Below are 18,366 nucleotides of genomic sequence, written 5' to 3' on the forward strand. Positions count from 1 at the left end.
GCTGACTGCTGCTCTTCTATGGCTCAGAGTTTTAGCACAGGTACACATACGATGTACTGAGACACCCAAGCACAGTCACCCCTGCTCCCTCGCAGCATCGAACCCAGGACGAAGCCTGGCTTTTTTAAACCTCCTGGGAGACCCCTTTCTAAGGCTTTTCTAAAACCCTCTTCCTAAGACTTGTTGCTGTTGCTGAAGCGAGTCATACACAACCTCCTTGTTATAGGTGTGTTCCTGGTGGTCTCTGGGGGGGCGGGGGGGTGGAATCAGACACTAGCGACTGTTTGGATTATCCATGTCTGTGTCTATACTATTAGTGGGGATACTTGAAAAAATCTCAGTGACGATGCAGTAAAGCCCCAAAGTCCCTCACACATCATTGCATGCCATTTAAGGTAAATTTTGCATAGAAGTTACACTTAGGGAATGGAGTAATGTGTATAGCAAAGTCTGAGAGCTTCTTACTGAGCCGGGTACTGGCTGACTGGTGGCTGAATTTCCACACGTAAGCCTGGCATTCAGTTCTTCTGCAAGGTATGTCTGAACATCCAATTGATTTGATGATGGCGGTGACAGGAAGGCCTGATTGCTGTACGTGGTGGCTTCGTCTTCTCCTATCATTTCCCAGTGCTAAAACAAGCAGAAGAAGCGGAAGCAACAAGTCCTGTCATCGACTGCAGTGACATATTATGACAATGAAACACACACACTCCCCCCCTTTTTTTATACCTCAGCAGACTCTCGTTGGTCAGCACTCTCTGCTTCCTCGGATATTTGGCGCCTGGTGGTAAATGCGCGTTGTGCCTGCAGCTGAATGCTACCATTCTCAGCATCTGTTAGGCTGTCCCTGTGTTAGACATATATGAAAGCCATCAGCCAGGTCTTAGATAGCAAACGGGCAAGCGCACTTGACTCGGGCATTTCAGTTCATCGCCATGCCTACGCTACTGCCTGGTCTCCGTGGACAGTCAGAATGATTCTCATATGAGTAGCAGAGTTTCACAAATAATTTTATTATATCAGTACTCCACCAGGTTATATAGGAGCACAGCTAAAGTCACTCCAGGCAATTCATAAAAGAGAAGCTTTAGGGGTTATGGATACATCTTCATGAATCAAACAGCAATATTATGGACACTTGATCTTAAGCCAGGGCTAGAATTCCTTTTGTGTGAATGAGGAAGACAGAATGAAAGACAGTATGAAGACTTTCTACTTAGAAGCTTAATAGATTAGGGATTAAATGGTATCTGTTTTTTTTTGATCCTATACAGGCAGAGGCCTGGTCTATAAAAGGATGACATGAAAGGCTTATTTGAATGTAGAAAAAATTCAGTAAATCAGACTGTACACCCCTACGCTGATTGTCTGTTAGTTATATTATCCTAGCTAGAAACATTTGTATTCAAATCAACGATTTTTTTATCAAGAATTTTGTTCAAATACTTAATAACATTAATAGCGTGACGGTCGGAAGACCGGTTACTTTATTTTACTTAATTTTAAAAGATCAGCACTTATTGTACTGGAGGGGACACAGTTTTGGCAGGTGGCCCTAAGAAAGGTGTCGGGGTTTCCCCCACTAAATTTACTGGTTTGGGCTAGATGAACACAGCACCAGCCGTGCTTGAAAGAAACGTGATTCTGTTCAAGTCAGACTTGCCATGATACTATAGGGCAAGAGGACAAATCTTTTTTCGGGGGGAGGGACAGGGGCCTGCAGTTTTGTAATTTGCATGTCATTCTACAGAGACCCGGGCCTCTGTGCCATGAAAATGTTGGATTGATGGTTGGCTTGAAGGGACTGAGAACAACACAATCTCCTACAGAGCTTTGGCTGTGTCAGGCACAAAGTATCAAAGCTAGAAAGCTAACAGGCAAAAATATTTAATTCTGGGTTTAAAAAGTGAAAGACGAAAGAAAGATTTCATTAGGAAACATGGAAGGAGGTAGGAAAGGGATTTTGATAATAAATGTAAATAATGGGAGAACTTCTAAATGTAGGTAAATCTGATAAGGTAAAAATGCCATTGAGAGGACACGTGAGAACATCTTAAAGATCGCTGAAGTACACACATGTTGGGAAACCCGCATCTCAAGCACCCTGGAAAGTGAGTGGTTCACATCAGTCCCATGTTCCGGAGTCCCTTTTAAAAAAATCATTTTATTGGGGGCTCATACAACTCTTACAATCCATACATATATTAATTATGTAAAGCACATTTGTACATTTGTTGCCTTCATCGTTCTCAAAACATTTGCTCTCCACCTAAGCCCTTGGCATCAGCTCCTCATTTTTCCCCCTCCCTCCCTGCTCCCTACTTCCCTCATGAACCCTTGATAACTTATAAATTATTTTGTCATATCTTGCATCTGTTCTCTGCCCCCCCAGGGAGGAGGTTATATGTAGATCCCTGTAATCGGTTCCCCCTTTCCACCCCACCCTCCCTCCACTACTGAGTCCCTTTTTGTTTTCAAAATAACTTTGATTTTTAAAACCAGTGCACTGAAAAAAATGACTATTTTATTATATTTTTAAAATATACTACAAAGAATCAATATTTCTAAATTAATCTAAAAAACATGTCCTTTGTGGCACATAGTAATGAAAAGCATATTTATAAATAATTGCTAATTTACTATAAATTAAGAGGTCATGAAAACGGCAATATTTGTGTACAAATAGTTTTGTACATTATCATTTAAAAACAACCACCACCCGAACTGAGCTGGCCCGTCACTTTTCAAGTCCCGTGGCAGTAAAAGGTCTAGTGTTCTTATGGTTATGGGTCGCTATTCCCTACTACTCTGAATTCATTTGAGCCATTACTTCCAAATAACGCTTAGTGGTCCCAGTGTATCCAGAGTACACATGTGAAAACCATAAGCACATACTGCGGGGTTGGTCTTTTCCACTGCGTTCGTCTAGACTCGTGGTTTACGTAATAGGTCCTTCCCAGGACATCCTGCCTCTCTTCCCATCCTGGAGGTAGAGGAGAAGGTTCTTGCTGCTGCTCCAAATGGCAAGCAGCATCTGGTTGGTCCAACACAACCCAGCCAGGCTGAAAAACAGAATGGTGACAAGGAGTAATTCATGCTTGATCTTGTTGGCTTATTTTTCCCCTTAATTTTGGTACAATATATGTCCTTAAAATTTTTCGGCTTTTTCGGCTACTCTCAAGTGACATTAATCACATTTGCCATATTGCATGCTTCTTTAACATTATCAATTAAGCTACCGAAAATGAAGAGCAAGGGTGTTAATGTTAATACCATTTCTAAAAAGTATCTGCATAGATGGAATTAGGACATCATTAACTTTTTAAGGCCAATATATAAATATTTTCTGATAATATAAACTTTATCTTTTGGTATCAAAAACAACCACCACTTTAACTCTGTTTGAAACGGTTTTAAAATCCTTCAATTTTTTTTACCATATCTAATGAATAAAGGATACAAAACCTCTTAAATAAACAAATATGTAGTTCTATAAAGTCAGAAATCTCTGAGAGATCGCAATGCATAGTAGTTTAAGCTATTTTTTACCCCTGGTCTAGTCTCCAAATTGTAAGCAAATGAGTAACGCACAGAAACCATGTTTTATCAGTTGGTCATTTTCGCTCCCCACATAAAACACAAAGTATAGGATGGGAATTCAATAAATAGCTAAGACTATAAGATGAAGGCCAACTATGTAGAGGCATTTAAAATAAGGGTATTTGATTAAAAAATAAACAGTGAGCTTGCAGTGTTTGAGAAGTCATTAAGATTCACTGTGGGATTGTCCTTTCTGACGGTCCAAGGAAAGGCACTGTAGCAAAGTCATGAATCAGCCAAAGAAGAAAGATTGTGTTGTTGTTAATATTCGAATACGAGGAAACCACTGGGAGTTTGGTTCTTCAGAGACCAGCAAGGGTTTAAGTGTACATAAAGCTTCTGCTGCAGCATTAAAGTAAAGTAGGAATTGCTTGTAACAGATAAGGCAATAGGAAAAAGCTCTACTAGATATTGATATGATTATGAGAGCACTGGAAATAGAAACAAACTCCTGACGAAGAGTTTACAGCTCTCCTAAAGGACACATAAGGAAGACCTGAATGGATGGGAAGACATACAATCTCTGTCAAGAGGACAATGCCACAACTATGCCCATCCTTCTCAAGTGAATCGACAAGTATGTCAGGATTCTAAGAAAACGGCAATATGAGTAATCCAAATAAAATGAGAAGACATGCTCAAAGAAAAATAGCCAAGAAGAGTAACCAGGGAAAATTAATTCCAGCAGAGGAACATTATAAATGACAACAATCACAATAGGGTGGGTATACTATTGTATCCATTCATATGCATGAATGGATATACAACTCACTGGAATGAATTAGAAAGCCCAAAAAGGAATCCAAATTTATAGAAATTTAGACAAAGACACAGACATTTCAAATCTGTGAAGCAAAAGATTTAGAAAATAGGTACTTTTGAAGTTGTTGTTTTGAGTTGGGCTGCTAACCAGTAGGTCAGCAGTTCGAAACCACCAGCTGCTCCAAGGGAGACAGACAAGGCTTTCTACTCCCCTAGAGAGTGTCTGTCTAGGAGGCCCAGTAGGCCAGTTCTCCCCTCTCCTATATGGTTGCTATGAGTTGTAGCCAGTTGATGGCAGTGATTTTTTTGGTTTAAGTTCTAGGGGAAAGAAACTGTAGATCCCTACCACACACCTTCTGCCAAAATCAAAGGGCACCAGAACAAATTTTGGAAAGTTTCAAACACATATTCTAAGAGAGGGAAGGCTGTTTAAGGCTATGACACCACACACAGAAGACGTGAAAGAGAAATAGATGTATAGCTGATGACAAAACTTCCAACGTAATACATGGCAAAAATAACTTTAAAAAAAGCACCAACAAGAAAACAGATCTGGCACTAGCTAACTGGACAAAGAATAATTTGCTGAATATATATTGTATTTCCTGAAACTGAACTCCTCCTGTGGCTTAATTTTCAGCCAAACAATAAGCAGGCCTCTAGGAGGGGCAGCAACACTAAGTGAGGTGTGCACACTGCACAATATTCACAGCTCAGGACAAGCAGTCCTCCCAGATCAAAAGAGCAGCGCTTCCCCAGGACGACGAGGACAACGTTCAGCGGGGAGGAGGTGGCTTGAATGGCGTGGAATTGAGGGATTGGCAAAGAATGAGATGAAGTAAAATATGTAACAATTACTGCCTGTGAAACTGATGGTCTACACTGTAAACATTCACCCAGGTCACAAGCAATCAATCAAAACAGGAAAAAACGCAAGCAGCGTTTCTATTCTAAGGACTTGATTCTGGCAATGAAAGAATGTTGTTGGCTTAGAAGACAGAAGGGACCACTTTGGTGTTGGAAGGCTGCGTCTGTCCTCGGGGAGAAGGGCTGGGGAGGAGGCAGGCTTGCTGGCAGCAGGGAGAAGGAGGGAAGTCCGCAGAAGGCCAGTCTGTTGTGGCTAGCCGCAGGTGGGAGGATTGCAGAGGCAGGCTGAACAGAAGCTGAGGAATGTGGGGCTTTCAGAAAGAATTACTCTGGAACTAGGGAGCTGGGTGGGTGGCGAATTTGATTTCTTTTCTTTCTCAACTCTACCTTAAAAAAAAAAAACACCAAAATTTCCTTCTATGGAATTAATCTCCTTTTAATTTTCTTTTTATTGTCCAAACTTCTCTCTTCTTTCTGAGCATCCTGCAATTTTTTCCCGCTTCATCTCTATTTTCCCTCTGTCTTTCTTTCTGTCCCTTCCCGAAAGCCCCTACTGCTGCTGAGTGGATTCTGATTTCATAGCAACCCGACATAGAGTAGCTGAGGCTGCTTCTGCCCCTTACATGATCAGCTTATAGGTTCTAGCGCACCTAAACATAAGTCTTGTGGTCATTGAAACCAGTACAGCCCACCAGCTTGGCAGGAGGAAAATGAGCTTTCAGTGCCGTAAAGATTTATGGTCTCGAAAACTCAAAAGAGTTCTACTCTGTCCTAAAGGGTCCCTATGAGTTAGAATCGATTCAACAGCTCAACGGCAGCAAGTTTGGATTTGGGATATATTGAATCATATTTTACTTCTCTAGTCTCAATGTTGCAAGTATACGAGCAGAGTTTCTTTATATTTCATGCTCTTGAAAAATGAATGGGATTATGAAAATTGAATATGGCTATACATTACTTTTCTATAGCTCAATGAAACGGATTAATAACGGTGTTTTCACTATTGCTTTAAAGCAGCGGTTCTAAACCTTGCTAATGCCACAACCCTTTAATACAGTTCCTCATGTTGTGGTGACCCCCCAACTATAAAATTATTTTTGTTGCTACCTCATAACTATTTTTGCTGCTGTTAGGAATTGGGTGACCCCTGTGAAAGGGTTGTTTGACCCCCCAAAGGGGTCGCGACCCATATGTTGAGAGCCGCTGCTTTAAAGGATTGTAAAAATACTCAGAGTTGGGAAAACAGAACCAAGGGAATATTTCAAAGCTTCTTTGAAAGTTTTCTCTCTTAATAATCTGCATTGTGAATTTTATTACCCAATTAAACTCAAGAAGAGAAAAAAATCTAATTAAAGATCAATAAAATAAAACAAAGCAAAACAAAAGGTTTCAAGTCCAAGAAACATAACTGTACATTTAAACAGGGTTTAACAATACTGAATTTTCACTTTTGGTTTAGAGTAACTTCTAAATAAATATGTTATCAGTAAGAGTTTTCACAAAACAACTTTCTAAGTATCAGTGGACATTCATTACTGACCTTGAAACTATTATGTAATTCCTTGCAATTCAACAAAACCAAAGAGGGTCAGAAAAGAAAGCATTTAGTGCTACAATAAATGTTCTATATGAGGGGGTACCCCCCCCCACAAATCCACAGAAAAAGCTACTTTGAGCAGAGCTTTCCTTGTATGCATTTTTCCTGCTAGGCGAGCATGGAACAACTCGCTCTGAGTCAGTGCAGCCAGTGGCATCACCTTGGAAGTTTCTCTCTGGTCACAGTGAATTTTTTCATTAAAACAGTTTCACTCTAACCTCATTTTTTTTGTGTGATGGCCAATACCAGAGAACAGCATGTGTCTGTGAAATTTGTTTCCTGTTCTGGAACAATATCACAGAAACTGTTGTGATGTTGAACACAGCTTACAAGGGCAGCGCTATTGGAAAAACTCAAGCGTACGGGTAGTCTTCTGATTTCAAAAAGGTGAAATATCAATTGATGACAAACTTCTCAACTTCCCAAATGGACAAAGATGTCGACAACATTCATGCACTTTTGCTTGAAAACCAACGATGAACCATTGAAGAGATGGGGAAGTTATCAAGACTATCTTGGAGCTCGGCTCAGGGAATTTTAATGGAAGATTTAGGAATGAGAAGGGTGGCTGTAAAATGTGTGCCTCGGGTGCTGACTGACCAGCAAAAAGAGCATCAACAGGAAGCATGCTGTGCTTTGAAAGAACAGATCCCAAGCCACCCAGACTTTCCTTTCCAAGGTCATTACTGGTGAGGAGATATGGTGCTGTTCTTGCGGGCGGCCCCAAAAGCAAAGAGCAATCAAGCTAGTGGAAGATGCCATCTTCACCTCTCCCAAAATAAGCTTATCAAGTGAAATCACGATGATGCTGTTTTTTTTTTTATGTGATGGCGATCGTGCATTTGGAGTTCATCCAGGTCAGATTATTAATCAAGCTTTCTTTCTTTTTTTTCAAGCTTTCTTTCTAAAGATTCTGATAAGATTGCGACAAAAAAGGCTTGATTTGTGGCAGACAGGAACTGGTTTTGCCACCATGACAATACACCTGCGCACGCAGCCATCTCAGTGTGCCAGCTTTTAGCAAAAAACAGCATGCCTTTCTTGCCCCACGCACCTGACTCATCTGACCTCACTCTGTGCGACTTCTTTTTCTTTCCACAAAGAGGGACATCAAAGGAAAGCAATTTGATGATGTAGAAGAGGTGAAGAAAAAACTCAAGGAAGGTGCTGGCAGCCATCCAAACAGATGAATTTGAAAAATGTTTCCAAGAATGGAATCACAGATTTGACAAATGTATTAAGTGTAATGGAGAGTAGTTAGGTGATAAGGTTTTTTTGTAAATAAAAATTTAAATACATAGCTTTAAAAAATTCCAATTTTTTGGCACCCCTTCATATTAATCTTCTAAGACACAGCTAACCCTGAAGTTCAAAAGGTATAAAATTTAAGTATTATATCTATTATATTCAAGGAAGCTTCACAAAGTTCAAGGAAAAATGGAATTAAGAGACAATGAAAATGAAACACAATGTGTATAAATGGGTAACTGATCTGCTCTTTAAATTTTTACCCAGTATACAATAAAATATTAAAAAGAAAAAAAACATTGAATTTTCCCATGAACTATTTTTTCCTTCCCATACTCTTTGAAGCCTCCTTATATGTAGCTATGATGACCACATTTTGTTTAACTAAGGAATAAGAACAACCTTAAGAGTGAGCCTCTTTTCAAAATTATAATCGTTTTCTTTAAAGTGCAGGATTCGTGTATCCAGTTGCAAATTAGATGTTAAAGGACTAGGCAAGAAAGACTTCTCTAGTCACTACTTATGCAGAAGATAAACAAGCACAACTTCATGTGTTTGGATTCCCAAGCCTTTCATAAATAAACTCCCACGTGCTTCCATCTACTGAAATGATAAGGTGCATTCTGAGGGAATTCAAACACTGAGACAAGGTGGCCACAAAATGAAACGAAGCCGCTCTGACCACAGACTCTGCACTGTGAATGAAGTACCTGTGATATCGGCATGTAGGCAAAGCTTGGACGAGGTAACTGAATCATAAAATGCTGTTTACGTTTTGTTAAAGTTACTAAATAATTTTCTTTCTTTACAATAGACATGCCTCAGTGCAAATAGAATGCCACTATACAAGATTCCCTGTAGACCAAGTGCCAGGTAGAGAAACTTCAATCCATAAGTATCTCTAAGTTTAAAAAAAAATTATTAAAAGCTAGAAAAAAGCAAATTTTAAAAAGTAACCAAATGAGTGAGTATAGATTTGAGAGAGGATAATAAATTCACTGATCACCAAACTAAGGGCTCACTATATAATTTGAGGAAAAACAGTTCTTTTCCCCCCTATTATTACAGATTACCCCACAAAGTAAAATCTTATTAGTGCACACAAAAAGTTCCCAGAAAGCTTTGTGCTAAATTCACTGCCTGTTCCAGAGCTTTCCTTCCAATGTGCATGTTAGAGACAAGGCCTTGGGGAAGTCCCACAGCTCCTTGGTCTATAAAGAGAGAGTTCATTGACCTTGAAAGAGTGGAGACTGCAGCAGTTCATTGCCAGGTGAGTTGGCTCTGACTCATGGAAACCTAGTGAATTGCCTGGCCCTGTGCCTTGTTCATGGGTATGTTTGAGTCCATTGTTGGGGCTCTTGGGTCGATCTGTCTCATTGATGATTTCCTTTGGTTGGTTTGTCCTCTATTTGGCCAAACATGATCGGTCGTTTCTGATGTGTCCACAGTACCGGAGAAGAAGTTTCACCATTCTTGGTTCTAAGGAATATTCTGGTTGTGTTTTCTTCAATGACTGATTGGTTTGTTTGGTAGTCCATGGTATATTCAATATTCTTCACCAGCACCGCAATTTAAACATAGCTCTTCCTTAGTCACAGCTTGAGTGTTTTCCAACTCGAGGGTCCATCTGCCAGCACTACACCGGCAATATTCTGTTGTAGTCCGTAGGGCTTTCACTGGCTAATTTTCAGAAGTAAAGAGTGAGGCCTTTCTATCTAGCCTACCTTACTCGAAGATTACTGAGAAGGCACACACAAAAACAAACTGTACAAAGGGATACCATGCTGAATAGATTGTGTGCTCCCAGTGAATGTTGACTTAACTGATAATGTTTGATGATGATGTTCCTTCAAAGGCAACCTCAAGAGGGGTGTTCTCTTGCCCCCTTTCTCTAAAAGAAATCCTAGAGGCCATCTGTACAACCCCACCATTCTGCAAATCAAGACCTAGGGGTTCAGAGAGGTTCAGAGATTCCCACAGACCCATTTGTCCAGCCAGCCGATGAGCTTAGGGTTAGGACTCCAGTCTCAAAACCCTTGTCCAGTTCCAATCCAAATCCAAACTCTCTGTCGCTCCTTTACTTCCAGCAGACATAGGCAACTCTGTCCAAAAAGTTGACTGATCCTCCCGCTTCTTCTGTTTTCCATGAGAATTGCTAAGCTTCTCCAAAATACAATTTTTATATCAGATCATTTGAACGTCCCTTAATTTTTGTCTCTCATTCCCCTTCGTTCCCAAGTGCCATCACCGCCCTTTTCCCTGTCCCGGGGTCCAGGATGCTAAACACCAAAACCATACCCCTGAGTCAGTTCCAGCTCGTAGTGAGCCTATAGGTCAGAACATGATTTCACTATGCTAGAATCTTTATGGAAACTCAAGGTCACGTCTTTCTCGGGCAGAAAGCACTTAACCACTGCATCACTGGAGCACCCCCTAGGATAGAACGAATAACAGGAGTTACATTTCACAAAAGTGTCCATAGATTTCATGTTAAAATGATAGGTTTTCTTGTTTAATAGAAAGGGACATGGCATAGTCTTAGAGAACTATTAAAATTCCAACAGTTAATGAACGTAAATATTGTATTTTTTCCTCCCTAACTTTTAAGAGAGGAGCCCTCGTGGTGTTGTGAGTTACAGGTTGGGCTGATAACCACAAAGTTTGCAGTTCGAAACCACTGCCTGCTCTTTGGAAGAGAGAGGAGGCTCTCCTCCCATAAAGATATAAAGTTCCGCAAACCCCAGAGGCAGGTGTACCCTGCTTTAGGGTGACTAGGAGTCAAAATGGATCTGATGGCAGTGAGCTGGTTTGGAACCTTTAAGAAAGCAATAATTACTGGCATAATTTCTACAGAAAATTCCTTCAAGGAAAGAAATGAATGTTTCAGTGAAATAAGCAAATTTCCAGGTAAATACTTTTATTGCACCCATTAGCTTCACTGAAGAATATTTCCCTTTTCCTCCCCAGAGTATAGAAGAATAAGAAATTAAGTATTTTCTGTTTTAGTTTAACAAATATTTATAATATCTCACCTCTAATTCCTCAGCCTGTTCTGTGTTATCTTCTTCAGAGCCACTGGTTTTAGGTAAATAAGTCATTTTTAATCTCAGATGACCTTTAACCCTTGATTTGTGGCTGTAGAAAAGAAAATAATTATTCATAAAATGTAACACTCAAAAGAAAAGCATTCACTTTGTAAGGATCTACTGAATCTAGAAGTGATCCAGAGACAAGTTCCAGTGTAGAAAACATTTAACCAAAAAGAAAAAATAGTAGAGAAAAAAAGGACTCAAATACAAATTAAATTGTTGGATATAAATAAGATACTAAAGAGTTTGTGTGAAAGAGCAGAGCGAACTTTAGAGTTCGAGAGAGTGGGTAGGATTTTCGTCTGTGGTATGGCAATTCCGGGGAGAGAGGAGCCAGAGCAAAGGAATGATGGGAAACCTGGGTGTGGTGAGGAAAACAGCAGGACTTGAGCTTGGCTGGAGTATCAACTACATAAAGAGGAGGGGAGCAGGTAGGATGGTCCAGATAACGAGGTCCTTGAAAAACAAGAGAACTTCCGGTTTTATTTTGCATCTATTTGGCAGCCACTGAGAATATTTAGGGTAGGGATCCACTTTAGGGTGACCGATTTGGCCAAATTGCATAGGACCAAAGAAGAGTGGAGAGCGAGGCTTGCTAACTGCCTGAAACCCATTACCTGTCTTCTACAGCTGTTTGAATCGTCATACACCGATTCGCCTAATCTGTTTTCGTCTTGTAGCACGCCTCTTTGAATTAGGAGTCGTCTGAGATAAGGCTGCTGTCCACCATGTTAACATCTGAAACCTGGTACTTTCGAAAGCTTTCTTCTGTTTCTAGCATCTGCTCCCCCACCACTTTTAGCATTTTAAGGTCTACTTAGGAAATCCTTGCTTGTTCTTGCTTTGAATACAGATTTCTTGGTTTTAGGTGGAGGATGTGATTTTTTTGAGCTGTCAGTCATGTCACCAATTTGATTATTCTGTCTACAAGCCATCTTTAATCTTTTTTGTTGCTCTTCTTTACCCGAGTCTCCTGGATTTGGCAAATCCAGCGTACCCTGGCCTGAGTGATCACCTGATGGTCATTTCCAAAGGACGCTAACCTGGTTGCTGTGCCCACAGTGAGGAGGTGGGAACACTATGCCTTGTTGCTGTACAAGATGGATACGGACAATAGGCTCAGATAATGCTCCATTGGGAAGTCCCTGCCTTTGTGTTTCATATAGTTTGAGTAGTCCATAAACGTGAAGGTTTTGACGTAATGCCACTCAATCGTACAAACAAGCTAAGAATTCAAATGCATTTTCAAGCTGAATTAAAGTTTTCCCTGTTCTTGCTGTCATCTTCAGCGCAGACCGTAGATGTAAAATGTTCTGTTTCCACCAAGTAACGATGTTATCTGAGGGGCTGAAATGCAGGCTAGCTTTGGCAAGCAGAGAAAGGAAGTAAGACATAGCTACTTAGTTATTCCTAGTATGCAGATGCTACGTTGCTTTTATACCTTATATCTAAAGTTAAAGGAAGGAGAAAAAATTTACATTCCAGACTTTCTACAGAAATTAAATATGTGGGAAAAAATAAATGTGTCTTTGCTTATAGAAGAAATATTAACACAGTCACAGAGAAACGGTCTTTTTTACTTTAATATTTATATGACAAAAAGTAATTAATAATTTTAAATTTAAAAAGTTATGAAAACTCTTACTAAGTTCTAATGTTTGCTTTTTCTTTTCAAATGCATCTTCTAGGTTAACAAACAAGTCAAATACTGTTGTTTTCACAGATGTCCTTCCTCTGCTTTTCTGTGACCTTTCTGGCTGTAAATCAACACACGTGTTTTGACTAGATTTTACTGGATGATGTGGCCACAGGAGATCAGAGAGTTTTATTTACAGCTTAAACGGGGAGATTTTGACACAAACCACGTCATTCCGTTTAGCAAAATGGAATTGTTAGCATGCTAGTTGGGTTTTAAATTTCAATCTCGGCTCATGCCATTTTCAATAAACATGAGGCTTTTCCTGAAATAGCTTCTATCTTAAGAGTGTGCAAAATATAATTAGGCTTTTCTGAAACTGGTTTTGTGCAAATCAAGTGAGATAACGGATTTAGGTGAACTGTTTTTTTGTTTGTGATCCCGTTAAGGCATAGTCTGACAAAAATTATACATACTTCAAAGTAAAAATAAACATAACGATGACAAACTCGTCTTCTGGTTTGACAAATATTAGGTGGGCAAATCTTTCCCATAGGAATCTGATCAGCTTTCTATGTTCCCTGACATATTTTGCAACATGAGTATTATTTTCATCAGAAAAAATAATAAAGCTTTTAAAAAAGAACCGCACAGCATGCACAGAGAACCTATCTATAGAAGTCTGAACCCTGAATTTCCAAAAGATATAGTGAAGAAATTAAAAAATAACGATCTGTTATTGTTTTATATTTACTGACCTCCTTGGATGAAGAACAAAATCCTTAAACGTGTATGGTCGCTGCATTCTTGGGTTTTCTGTCTAGAATAAAACATGGGTTTTCAAGATCTATCTCAAACAACAAAAGTGTACACTTTTCAAGAACATTTATGAACTCTGGCCTAAAGCACAAATGAACTAAAAGCGAGAAATAAGTCAACTTTAGTTTATTCGGGGGTTACAGGTGGTGGTAACTAGCAGGCTTCCACTTTCCTGCATAATGTGACTTGAGGTGAGCTGAACGGGTGAGTTGTGGAGCGGGGTTAAAGAGGACAGGTGGAAAAGCAGGAGAGTGGTTACCATGCTGGCACGCCAAGAAGACGGCGTAGGAACCATGTCAGTGCGTTGACTCAGAGGCAATTTGAGGAAGTCAAAAGACTAAAGAGGTTGGAAAGTGAGACTGGATGGAATATATTATTCAAAGCTCGATAATCTCTAAAGACTATATATTGAGGCCCAATAAGGGGTCATCAAAGACATACATTCCCCCCCCCACATTCTTATAAAATTCAGCTTTTGTGTGTTTATTGTCCCCTCATTGTTTACCACATTTTGCATTGTTGACTACTCTTTCCATCCTGAAAACTTGTTCTTAAATTTTTACGACCTAATTTTATTTTGAATCACTTCCTCCCTCCCCCCATCTGCTTTCTCTTTCTCCTGTGATACACTCAGAGTCAGGCCCGCAGCTTGGCCCTCCGCACACAGGGAGAGCCAATCATCTTCAGAGATTCTACATTACCTTGACTTTTAAACTCCCTGATCTCTTTTCCCTACATCATTTATTTTCATATCTCTGTCAGTTGCTCATCTTAAACTTGTGTTTGTTTTATGCCCTATTTGCATTCAATACATGTATTATATTCCAAAATGAAATGTTTTTGTACCCCAACTTTTCTATTTGAGACACAGTGATTTTACAATGTCCACATGTTATTTATATCAGGATTAATAATAAAGCTTTTAAAAATAATAAAACATCTGTAAATAGCTTATTTATAAATGTATTAAGTCCCAAAATACCCAAGTTGAATTTCCCAAGTTCATCATGTTATCTTTACTTTTTGCTTAGTTTTGTTCAGCCTCCACATCAGACACTAAGTGTCAATTCTGCATTATTCTGAAATATTTCCTAAATCTCCTGCCTTCATTAATATCAGTATAGTCCAGATTTATGCTTATCTATTGTTATAAAACTACCTCAGCCTCTTTCTGTGATCCTATTCAGTAGAATATTTCCATGCTGATCTTAAACTATGCTGTCATGATGTTAAAAAAATTTCAGTGGCTCTCTATTTCTTACATGAGTTTTATCCTGAAGACAAAATTGAAATGAAAAAAATAAAAAAAATGTAAGTTTCCAGAAGATAACATACTCAAGAATTAATAGCTACCCACATTTCATAAGTCTAATATTAATATTGACTATATTACAAATTTATAAGTATGCTAAGTTAACAAAAATAAACATAAAAAGTAAAATAATGAACATTTCTACCAACCGGCAATGGATACAGAGGAACATCGACTTGACCTAGGAAATCATCTCTTGTCTATAAAGGAGGTTAAAAAAAAAGATTAGTAATATGCTTAATTCCTTTAGGACATTTTGATGAGAAAAAAATTTTAATCATTTTATTGGGGGCTCGTACAATTCTTTTTTTTTGTTTTGTTTTTTTCGTACAATTCTTATCACAATCCATCCATCCATTGTGTCAAGCACATTTGTACATTTGCTGCCATCGTCATTCTCACAACATTTGCCTTCTACTTGAGCCTGAGAAATTTACATATATTCACAGAAAATTTGGAAATCACGTGCAGCATGACTGGAACATACAAGATAATGTAGTACAACTGTTGTAATGTCAGGATACCCTAACAAAATATTTCCTCAAAGACGGACAACTACTTAAAGGTACCACACAGTGTGACTACGTGCAAGCAGAAACTGGAAGCGCGTCAATCCTTGTACGAAGGCCCTACTTTGGGTAGAATTCCTATCCACCTGGCTCTTCACGTGGCACTCTCCAGCTCCTCTGTCTGGTACGGAGTGGCTGGAACTCAAGCACAGAGCTGCGATCTTACTGGCTTGAGGAGTCTGAGCGCCTGGCTTGGGGCTGACGGTGTAACTGGAATGTGAATAAGAAATCCAAAACGGAAGGAACCCCAGGAGAGCCCCGGATCTGTAGGCACCCTCTACCCCCATCTCTACTTGATTAGAGCTGCACATGAGAAAAGTTGCGGCTGGAAAGTTTGAAAGGACCGAGTAGACAGCAGCATTGTGAGTTTTAATTTAGCTAGCTTTTCTTTTTTTCGTAGCTTTTTGTTAGTACCAAAAATCACCACTCTTCAGAGACATATGGCAAAATTCTTAGTCTCTGAAATGTACTGTCCACGTCACGAGTATACAGTGACGTATTAGATGTGCCAAGAAACAGAAAAATATGACTTAATAACGGGAGAAACAGTCAAAAGAAACTAGGTACCAGATGGCCCAGTACTTGGGATCTTCAAACAAGGAAGAGAAAGTAGCTATTGTAAAGATGTTCAAGGATTTAAAAGAAAAACAAGGTCTCATTGAATGACTACTAATTATTCAAACTATTTTAGATTTAACCATTGGGTATCTTTCCAACTTAGTCCCTGTATACTTTCAACAGGTCTATTGAGAGTGCCATTAATTTCGGTATAGAATTGAAAACACTGTTAAGAAAAGGAAAGCATGAGTATAGGCCAGTTTTTCAGGCTATACTCCATAAATTGTTGACTTGTACAGATCAGACTATTAAGGGGCTGGGCACTATTTTCAAGAACAATGGGGGTTGGTGATAGGGCAAAACTTTCACTAATACTCATTACCAAAGGCAGTCATGCCTACCAGACTAATGCACGCCATCAGAAAGTATTAACACAGAGATGATATTTCTGAGCCACAGTTCATTGGGCACCCTCAAAGCAAGGCGTCCAAACCAAAGTCCAGTGACCACCAATTCCATCACCTCGGGGTGGCCGTCATTCGCTTCTTCTCACACTAGGGCATTTCCGCCCTGAGCCCAAGGGAGTATATCAGTTACTTAAATTTGTTACAGGTGGATCTGAAGTCAAGCGCAGTTTACTTAGTGGGGTTTCCATAGAATCATTTTGGTTTGGCCTCTTTGAGGGATGGTGTGCACTTCGAAAGGGCCTGGGTCACCAAGGGCTGGGCAGAAACTAGGTCAAGTGTCCAATTAGGAACACAGTAGTGGGTGTAGTCTCCCCTTGGGTTCTATATATTTTTAAGTGTTTTGTTTAAACCCCTGATAGGAGGTTGCTCCAAGTGGCTTACCCACCCTTCCCTGAGACATTCATGCCCCCCACCCCTTGTCCCAGCAAGGTTCGCTTATCACTCTGTAGGACTGTCTGGAGACTTAGGTGGCTGGAGCACCACGTCATAGGGCAGCAGCTTCCCCGTCTTGAGGACCTGACCCAGCTGAGGCAAGGTCTCCTCTGTTGAAGAAAACACTTTTGTTGTTTTCTCTAGTCCTCGTGAGTAGCCCTGCCCTTAGGAGAGAGCCCTCATGGTCCAGTGGCTGGGCGCACAGCCTCTAACTGAAAGGTAGTAGTGTGGTCGCCACCCCTCCCCTCCAGGTGCCCCACGGGAGAACCAGGTGGCAGCCTGTTTCCATAAAGAGTCTCAGACCTGAAAACCCGGGGTGGGGGGCGTGAGGGGCAGTTCTTTATTCCACAGGACCACTCTGAATAGCATTCAACGAGAAGGAAAGGTTTGGCTGAGTCTTGCCCTTAGTAAATGAAATACATTGAGCAGGGGTGTGTTTGAGGCTTCCTGGCTTTGCAGTGCCACGGGAACACAGCTGTGATCAATCACCTCTGAAGTGAAACGGCTGTAGTAGACCAGTGCTGTTTCTGAGCCTAGTGCCATGAGGACAGAGCCTTTTTTATTGTGGAGGGCTCATATGTGCACTGCAGGGTATTTGGAAGCATCCCTGGTTTCTAGCCATTAAATGCCAGTAATACTTCTCTTTCAGATAGGAAACACACACACACACACACACACACACACACAGTCTCCTGATATTCCCGAGGGTCCCCATGGAGCAATCATACCCCGTACCTGACAACCACGACTTACATGGCAAATATAAGTGTCTCATCCAGGGGACAAGAACTTCTTTCTTTATTCTTAATAGAAATTTACTGAGAGGTAATTCATATCAAGTGAAATCCACCCATTACAAGTGTTTTTCAATTTTTAAAAATATTTTCTCGGAGATGTACAACCACCACCAAAATCAATTTTGTGACACCCTGGTCACCTCAGAATGAAACCCTGTCCCTACGAGCAGCTGCCCCTGTCCCAGCCAGCAGCCACCCACCCAATCCTCTGACTCTAGGACTCGCCCTATTAATGGGGGGCTACATGTAATTCGTTCAGCCAGTGGGACGGAGCTTCGAAAACTTTGTGGAACAATTCAATTATTTTTTAATTCATGTTTTGTGAGTTTTGAAGCTCCTTGTATACTTTATTAGTCTGGTTACTTTAGAGAAACAAATCCACAGAAACTCATGTATAAGAGAGGGTTTTATATAAAGGTTAAGTGCACATCAAGAAAACATCCCAACCCAGTGCTGCCCAAGCTCACAAGTCTAATATTAACCCATTAACCCATATGTCCTACACCAATCCACAAAATCATCCTTCATAACATAAAACACACACAATGACGCCGACTGCAGGAGGAAAGCCAAGGCAGTGAAAGGGTCTCCACACGGGTGCTCCAGCACCCAG

At 40.2% G+C, this 18,366-nt stretch overlaps 1 protein-coding gene across 3 annotated transcripts in view; it reads right to left on the reverse strand.

Moving 5' to 3' along the window:
• The window catches only part of NEDD4 (NEDD4 E3 ubiquitin protein ligase), a 124,811-nt gene that overhangs the window by 32,562 nt on the left and 73,883 nt on the right, over positions 1-18,366 (reverse strand). For all 3 annotated transcript variants that reach the window (XM_075531838.1, XM_075531839.1, XM_075531840.1), the window contains 6 exons: positions 15,080-15,130; positions 13,558-13,619; positions 11,107-11,209; positions 2,896-3,062; positions 730-847; positions 466-630 (listed from right to left, as the gene is read on the reverse strand). In XM_075531838.1, the coding sequence (XP_075387953.1) occupies positions 466-630; positions 730-847; positions 2,896-3,062; positions 11,107-11,209; positions 13,558-13,619; positions 15,080-15,130 (666 nt within the window). The remainder of the gene's footprint in view (positions 1-465; positions 631-729; positions 848-2,895; positions 3,063-11,106; positions 11,210-13,557; positions 13,620-15,079; positions 15,131-18,366) is intronic.

This window comes from Tenrec ecaudatus, chromosome 14, assembly GCF_050624435.1.
Source record: "Tenrec ecaudatus isolate mTenEca1 chromosome 14, mTenEca1.hap1, whole genome shotgun sequence".
In the NCBI taxonomy this organism is placed as follows: Eukaryota; Metazoa; Chordata; class Mammalia; order Afrosoricida; family Tenrecidae; genus Tenrec; species Tenrec ecaudatus.